The sequence below is a fragment of the Dipodomys merriami genome, unplaced genomic scaffold, assembly GCF_024711535.1.
Source record: "Dipodomys merriami isolate MVZ:Mamm:240054 unplaced genomic scaffold, mDipMer1.0.p SCAF_35, whole genome shotgun sequence".
In the NCBI taxonomy this organism is placed as follows: Eukaryota; Metazoa; Chordata; class Mammalia; order Rodentia; family Heteromyidae; genus Dipodomys; species Dipodomys merriami.
Genome location: NW_027205048.1, coordinates 1,838,575 through 1,851,440, shown reverse-complemented (window position 1 = coordinate 1,851,440; position 12,866 = coordinate 1,838,575). Strand labels below are relative to the sequence as shown.

The 12,866-nt window shown below is 43.8% G+C and overlaps 1 protein-coding gene across 5 annotated transcripts in view; it reads left to right on the top strand.

Annotated features, from left to right (window-relative positions):
- The first annotated feature begins 2,873 nt into the window (after nucleotides 1-2,873).
- Sorcs1 (sortilin related VPS10 domain containing receptor 1) overlaps nucleotides 2,874-12,866 on the top strand; it is a 477,489-nt gene continuing 467,496 nt past the window's right edge. For all 5 annotated transcript variants that reach the window (XM_069987934.1, XM_069987933.1, XM_069987931.1 and 2 more), the window contains exon 1: nucleotides 2,874-3,598. In XM_069987934.1, the coding sequence (XP_069844035.1) occupies nucleotides 3,023-3,598 (576 nt within the window). In that variant the 5' untranslated portion in view covers nucleotides 2,874-3,022. The remainder of the gene's footprint in view (nucleotides 3,599-12,866) is intronic.

Sequence of the window (12,866 nt, the reverse complement as noted above, 5' to 3'; positions counted from 1 at the left end):
ATGAAGTATTCAGGTTCCCTGTCTTCTTTCTGTCTCTTTCTCTTTATCCATCACTCTAATGTATTCATATATACATATGCATCTATATGCACATGGACAATTATGTTCATCAGAAACAATATTAGCAAGTGCCACATTTAATTTTCTGAATTAAGGTAAACATCTCATCTAGTTTTATTATTTCTTTTCTCTGCCCCTCCCAAAACAAGCATCAACACGTGCTGCCAGTCAGTGTTTGTACCTTGCTTTGGAGAATACTATTGGAATGGATGGAACAGAACATCATGAATGAAGGGAGCTTTGCTGTCCAATGCAAAGAATGAAGAGAAAAGATGGTGTTACAGACCACGAGAAACAAACTGAACATGCACCCACAATATATCTTATGGCCAATTTTTTCAACATTCATGTAACTTTGTTCTCAAGTGACTCAACATATCCCCTGTTTATGAAGTTCTAACAAATTGCAGGATGGAAGTTGTACACTCTAGGAAGCACAATTCTACTCTATTAAACCAATCCCACCTGCTGTCGCCCCCCCCCCCAAGAGATGCATTTAAAAATTACAATGACCTTAAGAGACTAAAGCCAGAAAAAAATCTGATTCTGTTAGTTTCTTCTTTCCTTTTTTTTTTTTTTTTTTTTTTTGGTCTTAATTTGGAAGAGGGCTTATTTGGGTTCTGATTCTTTACCCTGTGTTTCCTTTCTTGGAGGAATTCCCATGTATTTATTCAAGCTGGAAAGGAGGTTAGCAGGGCATGGAAAGAAGACATTAAGCAAATGATCCTGCAAAACTCTGAAAGCCTTTCTGGGGAGAGAAAATTATCACTGTGGATTTTGACTAAGAAGAGTTGCAATGTGGGATGGAGAGTTCTGTTGTCCTTTACTCTGTCTAGAAGCCCTAGCCTCTAGAAGAATCAGGTTTATGTAGTTAAAGGTGTTTAGGGAAGTATAAACCATCTATGCCCTTTAATCTTTGGTCCTTTCAGGTATTGAAACTTAATGGCTAAGGTGTCTTTACCCTTTGTACTATTCTTTTGTATTGGCATAAGGAAATAACTTAGATCCATCCTTTTATGACTATTGTATGGAATGAACTGATACAACTCATGGAATGAATTGATGCTCTTGAGAAACATTAGATGTTTATTAATTGAAGAAATAATCATCACTATCACTTTCTAGTGGATCTCATGGCAAACTCAAAATTCAGATTCTTCAGTGAGGTTATGTGTGAGTGAACAAAAAAGGAATTAAAAGCTGATTTATTCCATCAGTATGTATTCATTACATAGTTTTCCAATTAGCATATGCATAAGAGAATGTTATTTGGTATATGAAGACTGACGGGCGAAGAAATTTGAAGACATTTCAAACTTCCGAAGCAAACTTTCAACTTGGAAAACTACAAGCCTTGGATTTAAGATATTCTCTGTAATGTTGAAATCCCACTTACCTGCATTAAATCTCCATCTCAACTTTTGAACAGCAGCATAGAACCTGAGGGGATTAATATTTAAATCAAACAATTATGGGATGTCAGGAGTGGACAGGATTTAAAGGCCATCTTGAAGTATAGTCAGGTGGGAGATGAGTGTCTTGTCTGAGATCCTTCTGCAAAGGAGGACTGAACCAGGCAGTTGGGAATGCCTTGCTAATGCGGTCTTTCCTTAAGGCACTTGTCAGTACCCATGAGCCAAGGCATCAAGATCCAACATAGCACTCTGCTTTCTTTCCTGTGTTAACTTGATACGCAGGTAAATAATAGCTTTTAGAATGCAAATGTATTGAATTAATGACCGACAGAGTTTCTAACACAGGAGACGGTGAGGACCAATGTCCTACGAAAAGTCAGGAAACGGCCATTGGGTTCCAAATTTGGTCTTCCTGTCCTCAGGGAGTCTGCCTTCTTTTAGGAATGCCACGAGAAAACAGCCTGCTATATGATTCGATTCGTGGGGATCTCGGGTTGAGGAAAGGGTTCTCCCACGCGATTGTTACACGCGCTGGACACCTCGGGGCAAATACAGTGAGTTCGATGGGAGGTCATGATCATAGGGGCGCGCTAGTACGCGCGCGCATACACACACACACACACACACACACACACACACACACACACACACTCACTCACACACACACTGAATTACATCACTCTCTGCCATCTTTCTGGGATCTCCCCCAAGCTGGGCCACAGGGTACGATGTGGATGCCAATTCACCCAGAGACAGAAAGCGCAAGAACCCACCCGCCCCCATCTCCAAAACTGGAGAAGACCACAAATGCAGAAGCAAGGGAGAAGCAGCCACAGAGACTGAGAGAAATCGAAAAGGAATAAGCATCCTCACCGACTCCCCCTCCCCTTACCCCCTCCAGCCCCAGCCCACCCCCCTCCAGAGGCTGCTCTGGGAACCCCCCCCCCCCCCGCTACACACACAGCCAGGCCGGCCGCCCCCACGGAAGAGGAAGGGTGCGCGGGCTGCTGGGCGCAGACTCGCCGTCGCGGGGGCGCGGGGCGGGGAGAGGACGCGGAGCGGGCGGCCGCAGCGCGGGCGAGGCCAGGGAAGGCTGGGCGGCGGTGCACCCGGTGCGGCGCGGGCAGCCCGGGGGGTGCGCAGCGCAGCGCAGCTCGGCCGCGGGACGGCGGCGTGCGGCTCCAGGGTCCCAAGCTGCGCCCGCCCGCCCTCCCTCCTTGCCTCCCTCCCTCCCTCCCTCCCGCGTCGCCCGCCGGCGCCCGCGCCCGCTCCGCCTGTGACTTCAGTTCAGCTCCACCCCCGCGCGGCGGTGGCTCGCTCCGTCCCAGCCCGCGCTCGGCACCAGCCCAGCTCGGCCGAGCGGCCGCCACCTGCCCGGGCGCCACCGCCAAGCCGCCCTCCATCGCGGCCCAACTTGGATGGAGTTGGGACCCTGAGCTCCCGTCCCTGCCGCCGCCAGCAGAGAGCCCCGCGTCGCCGCCTTCGGTCTGGGACCCCCTCCCCACTCCCTCCCTCCCCATCGCCGCTTCTCTCCGCTGCTCCCCGCGATGGGAAAAGTTGGCGCCGGCGGCGGCGGCGGCGGCGGCGGTGGCTCCCCGGCCGGGCTGAGCGCGCTCGTCGCGGGCGTGGGGCTCTGGGTCTTCTTAGCCCCGTGCGTCCGCAGCGCCGACGCTTGCTGCCCCTTGGAGCACCCCAGCCCCACCCCAGGCTGGACCCCGACCCCGGGGCCCTGGTCTCATCAGGGACCACCAGGCAGGGCGCCTACCACGCCCCTGCCCTTCCTTGGGCGCCCCCTGTTTGCCGTGGCCCCGGGGGACCGAGCGCTGTCCCTGGAGCGGGCCCGGGGCTCCGGGGCGTCCGCAGCGGTGGCTGCTCGCTCCAGTCGCCGGAGAAGGAGCGGGACGGACCCGGAGAAGGCAGAGCTGGAAGAAGGCGCCAGTCGAAGCCCCCGGGGTGGGCTCTGGGATAGAGGACAGCAGGAGTCCGGGGCTCCCGAGAGGGACCCGGACAAAGCCACCCGCTTCCGGATGGAGGAGCTGAGGCTGACCAGCACCACGTTCGCTCTGACGGGCGACTCGGCGCACAACCAAGCCATGGTCCACTGGTCTGGCCACAACAGCAGCGTGAGTAGATCGGGGCTGAGGGGCAAAGGGGCGAGGGACGCCAAGGGGTCAAGCGGACAGCGCGATTGGATGGAGAAATGTGGGGCAGTGTGGGGGGTGGGGGTGAGGTTCTGGGTTGGAGAGAAGCTACAAACTGCTGTCCTGGTCCACGTCCCTCAGGAGTTAGTGCTACCTCCTTGGAGACTAGCTTCCACCTCCCTCCCTTCCACCAGCACCAGCAGACTCCTCTAGAAAGAAATCCCCAACAAATGTCTTCATAGAGGAGGAAAATTCCTCTTTCCTGCTTTTTTTTTTTTTTTATAAGACCCAATGGTCAGTGTGCAACTGAAGACTAAGCAGTCAGCGAGGAATTCAACTACTCTGGATGTAGAAACGAAAGGGTTAAATTCCCAGGCGGACTGACTGAGGGACTGACTGACTTTCCCTTTACTTGCTAGACTTTTGAGATCGGTCCAAAAGACCATATACGTAGGCTTCTCGTCTTATGCAGAGCTTCTCATTCATTCTTCACCACTGGTGACAAGAACCGCAGTGTATGCAAGGTGTTGTGTAGCCAGCGGTGGCCTCTGCTTGCAGGGAGTAAAGTGGGTGCAAGTTTTAGGGTAGAGCATCTTGTAAAAAGCACTGGTAAGCCTCTTTAGAGAGCTGAGATGCGAAGAGGGCGAGCAGATAGATCCCAGAGACAAGGGACCCCTGTTCACCCCCCCCCTCCCCACTGACCTCTCCTAGTGAGGAACAACGCTAAAGACTGAGTATTCTCTGGGTGCAAGCAGGATAGAATTTCCCCGATCTGGGGAAATTCCAGAGGCTTCAAGGTGTATGACTGATAAATGGTTGTATCAGAGATGGTTTCAGATTTTCCGGAAAGACTGCAGGTCTGGAATCTGAGAGAGCTATTTTGGCTTCAACCCCGCCTAGAAACTTTAATGAACTGAAATAGTAACAAACTAGCTTTGATGGTAATAACGGAAGGTGATTGAAAAGTGTGGAACGTTCTCTGTGCTACTATGAAGCAGACCCGAAGAACATTTTTTTAAAAAGTAAAACAGAAGAGTTACTAAAGGGAGAAAAACAAATCTAAGTCGCAGCTTCAGTCAGGTAAATGGTGAGAGTAATGTTTGTAATGGGCACTGTCTAAGCAACCTGGCGCCTTAGAAATTATTTTTTTCTTTATGGTATAATCCGGAAAACTTCCAGAGTGTGTCCATTGTCAACTTTTTTTAAAGTGAGAATTGGGAACATTTAAAATATTACCTGTCATTGTACATTCTTGTATGATGGTAAAACATGGTGCATAGTATTTTGTATTGATTGTTCTCTCCTGAGAGTATCAGCAGTGTTCTTTAAAATTCAGCCTTCTTACAGTCACGGTGGTTTTATTAGGTTCCCAGGAGGGGTTTAATCAAATAATTGAAGTTGAAATTCTTTCCATTCAAGTTCTGGACACCCTTCCCTTATCCCTTCACCTAACTATCCTGGTTCTTATCATAGCCACTAAAATTAATCCTGTAATTTGAACTTGAAGCTTCTTAAGCTGATTGAGTAAGTTTCACACTGTTTTCAGTGATTAATTCAAAGCTCTGGTTTTATGGGGGAGATTTAAAACACTTCCAATATGTTAGATCTTGTTGTACTATAAAGTAAAAACTTTGGACTCAAAACCATTTCTGGCTTTTAAATGTAATTCAGGCTGTAAAATATCACTTACCCATTAGACCTCTACATCAGTTCATCTCTTGAAAGATCTTGGAAAGAAAGAAGAGGAAAGTACATAGTTGGCAAATTTTAACCTCCATTTAAGAAATGGCGCCAAGCACTGCCAACCTTTTTTTAAAAACTCCTTTTTGTTTTTATAAATGGTACATTGCGGTCCAGTAGGACTGGTTAGGGTCAGAGTTTAGGACAGGCAGGCAGATCAGAGAGGATATAGGGGGAAAAAAAACAACAACCAAGGTGGTGAGTGCTAAAAGTTTGAATAGTTGAAAGATGCTAATCAAAGACATGAAATTGCCACTCTGGAAGTCTCTTACTTCAGAAAGACATTGCCCATCGCCAGCCACTCTTTCCTGAGCCTCTGCCCTGCTCATCACACATATTTATTTTTCCTTTGTGATGTATACCTATCACCAGTGGAGAAAGAGAAATAGATTTAGTCCAGGTCCTCTGAAATCAAGTTCTGTTTAATTGCCTGGACCAAGCTCATAGAAGACAAAGCTTAAAAGTTTTGTTTTGGTTTGGTTTGGGTTTTTTTTTTTTTTTTTTTTTTTTTGCAAACTTTGTAGGATGAACAAAGATTTCTAGTTCTACTGACTGGTATGTTGACCATGGCCAAGTCCACCTTGTTCTGGGCCAGAATTTCCTCATTTCTAAAGAGAGGACAATGCCTGTCAGATTTAAGAAGGAGAATCATGTGCCAGAATATATGTAAGTAGGTCCTATGACTGAAGTCCTGTGCAATGATTAGGAATTCTCTCACGTGGCCCCAGTGTAGGGAATCTCCCAACCTATACTGAATGCAAAATCGAGATCTCTCATCATTTCATATAGTCATACCCTTCTCTATAAAGTCTCCCCCCATTGCCCCATTCAGTCAGGGACTCAGGCAGTATACATCCTCAAAACCTGTCTCACCTTTAGCTGAAGAATCCTGTGCTACAAAGAGCCTGTGATTACAATCACACCTGCTTTCAAGGTGCAAATGTATGGTAATTATAGACTGCCTGTCAAATTGAAGAGGAATTCTGGATTCTTGGCTCATCTCCTTCCCTTCTCCTTTCTGCCCCCTCAGCGGTTGGACTTGTGCAGTTGTGTAAAGACATGACTGCTCTGCCTCATCCGTGGGTGTGTGATGTGATTCTTCAGTACTGCAGTCTTCTTGCTTGATGAAAACTGTTGCTAGAGTTGGTGGAACACCTGGGGGTATCTCCTGGCATGAAAGGTGCTGAGGATGAATCATTTTCATGAGCTTGGTGTCATAAGCTAGAACATATTGTTCCTTCCCTACTCATCACAGGCATGCTGTGCCCTGATCTAAAATTATATAGTAATGCTTAGTGTGTTTAAAAAATATATCTGGCTGTATATGTGTGCATGTTGGCCTATGTGTTTATCCCTCCATTCCAAGGATTTTCAAAGGGCCACCATCACTAATTTATTTTACTAAAAATCCCTGGTGACAAGTGTTGATATTTCTCTCTTTTTGCCTATTTTTGAGTTCATTTGATTTTTTTTTTCAATTCATGGTACTGCCTTTCTGTCCCTGGCAATAGTGTTAAAGTTTGCTAGCAGAGGCTTTTAACTTGTCTTTTATTTTGCCTTCATGAGAGCTTTTTTGCTGCATTTGTGTAGAACATGATGGCCTGGTTGGTTTTGATGTACTGCTTTGCCTTCAGTTATTCTGGACCTTGATATTTTCCATCCATACCCTAGTGAATACACTGAGTCCCAACTAAGGCCTGGTAGAGGTCTTGTGTTTTTCATCCCACTTAATTTTCAGAAAGACACCCCGAATATATATTCACATTTCCATCACACAGAGGAGAAAGTTAGGCTCTACAAGGCTAGAAGAATTGGCAAGAGGAAATAGATTCACGGTAGAACAAGGACTTACAACTAGAGTGATCCAGCTCCAATCCCTAAGGCTGGCCATTCTTTGGGAGATTGAAAAGGCTTAGATCTCTTGAATCTGTAGGATTAAGAATCCTATTAATGTTGGGTTGATTTCTAGTGATGGTGGGGATGGCCTACTTTTAGCTGTAAGCTCTGTCTCCTTGTACTAAAGTAAGGGATTTACAATGTGCCTTTGACACTGCAAGACTTGGAATCTACCCCTAGTGACTGAAGAAGGGTAATCAATAATCATTAAACTTTCAGATCTGTTTCACTTCAAGAATAGATTCCCTTTCCAATTTAATGATAAATACAGTTTTCTAGAGAGTTTAGATTGGAATACTTGAGTTGGTTAAGTTTTGATACATAGTTTTCTTTTTTTCTTTTACCTCTTTTATGGAAGAAAAATGAGAAAAAGATGTTCTCTTTTCCTAGCAGCTTCACACAATTACTTCCTACTCAGTCCTATACTGTTAACAAATGCTATTGTGAAGTTGTACAGAAGGAAGAAGTTTTGGAAGTAAACAGATTTCAGTTTGAATCTTAGCTCTCCTGTTCAGGAACATATTCCCTGAGCAAGACACTATATTCTATAAGCCTGAGTCTCCTCATTTAAAACATGAAGATGGTCTGTCCTTTGCAGCATCATTCCAGCAGATTTTAAATCATGTATACCAAGTATCTTGTACAGAGTAAGTGTTATTTTCTTTAGGTTACAAAAGGTACCCGACAAGAAATTAAGGACCATGGATTATAGAAGGTCAGCCATGTAGCTGGGAGCTGGTGGCTCATGTTTGTAATCGAAGCTACTCAGGAGGCTGACATTAGGCTCATGCTTGAAATCAGTCCTGGCAGACATAAGAAATTCTAAATAACCATTAGAAAGCTGTAAGGAGAAATGTAGCTCAAGTGGTAGAGCACCATCTTGAGTGGCAAGGGCCAAGTGAGAACTCAGGGCCCTGAATTCATACCCACCCACACTCACCCCCCTCCTCCCACACACACCAGATACCTAGTCATAGCATGAAGCGGTCAGATCTTGTCTATTTTGGAGATGAGACAGACCAATGGACAAACAGGTGCGGGTTGGTGGTGGTCAGATCATCTCCATCTTGTATCTTCTTCATCTTCTATCCTCTGTGAAACAACACTAATAGACTAGAATAAATGTGACATCCCTTTAATGTATTACTTTCTTTCTATCAACCAATGGATACAGGGAACCTATTTACATTTAACTATAGGGTGGTGAGAGGTTAGGGAATGGAGAAATAACATGCAATTGTTCCTTTTCTCACAGTTCATATGCCTATCTATTTACAGAATTTCGGGAACTTTGAGATCCAAGTACACAATTATTTCAATCTGGGCACATAAATGCATAAGCAGTGTAGAGTTTACTAGATTTATTGCATCATGTTTTCATTCTAAGGAATATGCTATCTTTGGAACAAAGCTTGCAAATAGGAATGAAGTGAAAGTTAAAACAACGTATCTGTTAGAGGGTTAATAGGATTTTTTCTAGAGCAAATTGACAGGAACATTGACTCAGAATTACGTCCACATCTTTTTAAAGAAGGGCACTCATAATCTAGGCTACATAAGCAGGTGGAGTAACTGAATTGAGCATAATTGTTCCCGTACAAGCCTTGATTGTCACATGCCAACATGATATGAAGAACCTTGCACAACTTAAATTTTCTTTTAATTCCACAAATATTGATTGAACTCTGAGTATTTGTTGGTCCTTGGGTATAGTGGAGGAGTGAGCAATGATGATACAAATCTCAATCATCAAAGGGTTTTCTGTCAGATATCCAACACATCCTCCAGAGACAGCAGAATCTCCATGTCCTTTGACAGCAAAACACACCATAGGAGTTCAGAAGTGGGCTGGGCATCCTCTGGCCCAGGTGGTCTCTGGCTCTTTTACAGAGTGAGTGCTTCTGAACTTTGAACACACAGAGGAAATTTTAAGTAACAGCTGGTCATTGTAACAAGAATGTATTGAGCTGAGTGGATGGCATAAGTAAAGGTCATGAGAGGTACATGTTATTATCTGTATCAAAGAAATTAGTTTAATTAAAATATGTTAGGCTACAGTTTACAATCTTAAATGGGGTTTTAAAATTATGAGTGAAGCAGAAAGAATACACTCACGTCAACGATGTAGTAAATCTTGGTGTATCTCAGGGTCAATAAGAAACCCAGCTGATCACTGAAATCCATGACTGCCCTTGTTTGCACTTCAAATCTTAGCTGGAGTCACCAATACTTTGTTTCTACCTTGACCTTTTCCACACACACATTCTCAACAAAGGATTTTCTTTTGCTTAATTCTTGATCATAAATATCACTGGCCAGGGCAGCTGAAGAATGAATTAATTTGGCTCTATGCCTGTCTATGTTAAATCATTAAATGTATGCGAATGATTTGCCCTGTCTTTGTGTATCTTTCAGTTCTTGCCCTCTATCCCTGGCTAGAAGAACTAGAAAATATGCTTGTTTCTCCTGAAAGGGAAATTTCCAAACAGCTTCTCTGCGGCAGCAGATGTTCACAAAGATGGGATGTGGTAGGGGCAGGGTGAAGCCTGGTTCCAGGGAAATACAATGGATAGTTGTGAAGAGCTCAAACTCTGGTCAGAATGGGTAGATGGACTAGTCAGTGCATGGTGAGAAAAGAAGGCGGAGTCTTCCCATGCAAGGTTTATTACAGAGCCTATTCATAGATATAAGTACAGAAAAGTTTAAAAAAAATCAGATGCAAATGCTCTGTAGGAGATTCTATGTGACATTTTACATGTGTATAAAAGACATTGTGTCTATTTCTATAGCACTCTGGAATGTTGCTATACCACTTTAGATCAGTTATCGCCATTTTTTTTTACCTCTCTTTTACAAAATGCTTCAGTTTTTAAAGATTGGAACACTATCTATTATTCCAGTTTTATTCACACCGAAATCCTATATATACTACAGGAAGATGAATATCATCCACATTCTTTCCATAAGGAAAGCAAGGCGTTGCCATTAAGCAGTTAGTAGAACAAGATCTGAAACATTTTCTCACACTGTATGACTGATGCTTGGGTTTGCCCAACACCGGCAAGTGTTACCATACAGCTACATCTTCGTTTCAAGCTTTGGTAAAGATGATGTGGCGGTATCAATATGGTTATAAGAAGAAGTGACTGTGGAACTCATGGGTTTTGGTTGTTGAAGTTGTTTGTCCAGGGCTTCCATAATAAGGTACCTCGTTCAAATGAATGCTCTTCATCATAAAGAGAGATGATGGGGCCTTCTGGAAATGAGATTCATGGTAATAACATATCTGCTATGCATATTTTTGTGTGCCAGTCCTGAGCCTTGAATTCAGGGCCTGGGCACGGTCCCTGAGCTTTTTATTTTTTATTTTTTTTGTCAAGCTCATATGCTACTACTTGTACCACAGCTCCATTGCTGGCTTTTTTGGTGCTTAATTGGAGCTGAGTCTCACAGACTTTCCCACCCTGGCTGGTTACCAACTGTAATCCTTAGATCTCAGACTCCTAAGTACCTAGGATTACAGGTGTAAGAACCCTCACCCCACTTTACCATACTTTTAATGCTGCTCATAGACTTTAGAGATGAGATTGCTTGTGAGGGGTTATCATTGCTTGTGACAAGGGATGTGTCAGGAGGAGGAAGCAGTAGTACCACCTCCACAGACTCTCTCTCTATCTTTCTCTCCCTCTTTCTCTCTTTCTTTTGTTAATTGTCTTATGCAATTGACATGCAGTTAAAAATAATATTCAAGATGGCCTCAGTTACATTCTGGAGCAGCAATAGTCAAACTGAGGGAGTGCAGATTGATGCTAATGGATTTCACTTGCTTAAAAATTTAAACTGAGTCACCATCTATTGCTTTTATCACTTCTAACACTTCAGGGGAAGGGAGGAAAGGAAAGCTTGCTGAATGCTAGCGAACATTTTCTGCATCTAGCGAGGACAAAGTGATGATTACAATAGCTTCTTGATTCATTACATAAATAGTCATTAACATTACCTTATCTGACTAGGTGTCATTATTCTCTTTCTAGAGCTCTGGGTGTGAATTACCTGCACAAGATTGCCCAGAGATTGCTAGCAAGTGACCTCTTTCTAGTAGCTTATGCTGTCTCCTACGCATGGGTTCATTTTTTAATTACTCTACTGGGAACTCCAGAAACCATAGTACAGGGCTTGTCAGGAAACTTTTGGTGCATATGACACATTTTGGGGCCCTCCCTTTCTCATCATAGCAGTGACTCTCCCTTCACATGTCCCTGGCCGGTGACACTTTATTTGGAAATAAGGTTGTTCAGGATATAGATTGATCAAAGCCTTCCCCTCTGCTCATCCCTTATGTGGCTGTCTGTCATCTTGTTATCCAGGGAGAATGTGTGAGATGGGCTCTTTTATAACTCCCTGCTAGCTAATGACCCGAGAGTAAAAGTACAGACAACTTGTATGCTTTTTAAAGCAAGTGCTAATAGGAATCATGTTATCAGAAATCCAACTAATCAAGTTGTGCCCGGGAGCCAAAGGATGGATGCTTCTAGCCATCCTCCCCTAGCCCGAGTAGCAGGGACTATTGAGACACAACGCCTTGAACTATCCATCCTGCTCCAGCGCCTATACAGGGGAGTTTGAAGGTGTTGTGAAAAGTGTAAAGCCTTACCCTTATCTCAGCAATTCCACCACACGCTTGATTACCTCCATTAAAGGGGTGAAGGCGATTTCAGTCGTGTTCAACACCCTGCTTTAGGAACTCATCTGCAGTCTGTATGCGCTGACTTGCATTTGGCTGCAATGATAGAGAGATTTTTAACTGGGCAGTAAGATGCTCATAGATGTTTTGATATGCATTTACCAAAGAGAAATCCCTCATGAGACTCACTTTTGAATTCCTCAATGAGGAATAATGTTAGGAATCTTCATGTTTTGCAAACTCCTGAGGAAATTCTTAGGATCACTTAAATATGGCAATTATTCCCTTAAGATTAGAACTTGAGTTTTAAGGTCTGTGAAGTTCTTCCATTGTCTATACAATTTCCATTTTGTGTTAATTGGCTTCACTTGTTTTTTTTATTCAGAGCTGGAAGAATTTCCATGCAGGCTCACGGTTTTCATCAAATCCTCAATGGAGATTCTGACTTCCAATGGTACATACCTGGTGAGAGGTCCCATGAGCTCACAGGAGAAGTTCATAGTCCTCAGTGAACATTTCTGTCTGTTGATCAGTGTTTCCTTGGGAATTATCTTTTCTGGCTAGCCCCCAAACCAGGGGTAAACCATAAGTGGCAAAAAGAGTAGATGATTTATAATATAGTGTAAAACTTAGTAATACTTTTAATGTCCCACTTCATCATATACTATATACATGTAGTATATCTACTACATATATATTCATTAAATGCTAGATGTGTGAGCTTAGGCCAGTAACTATGTAGCCCTATGCCTCAGTATCCCCATTTGTAAAATGAAAATCATAATGTGCACTTTTAATGAGGTTGCATGCTGGTAAGAGAAGTAAGAGATGGAGAAATGCTTAATGTAGGCTCTGGTACAGAGAAAGCAATTAGTGCGTTAGCTGTTGCTGTTCTCATCATTGTTTTCTGAATACTGTTTAATGTTATTA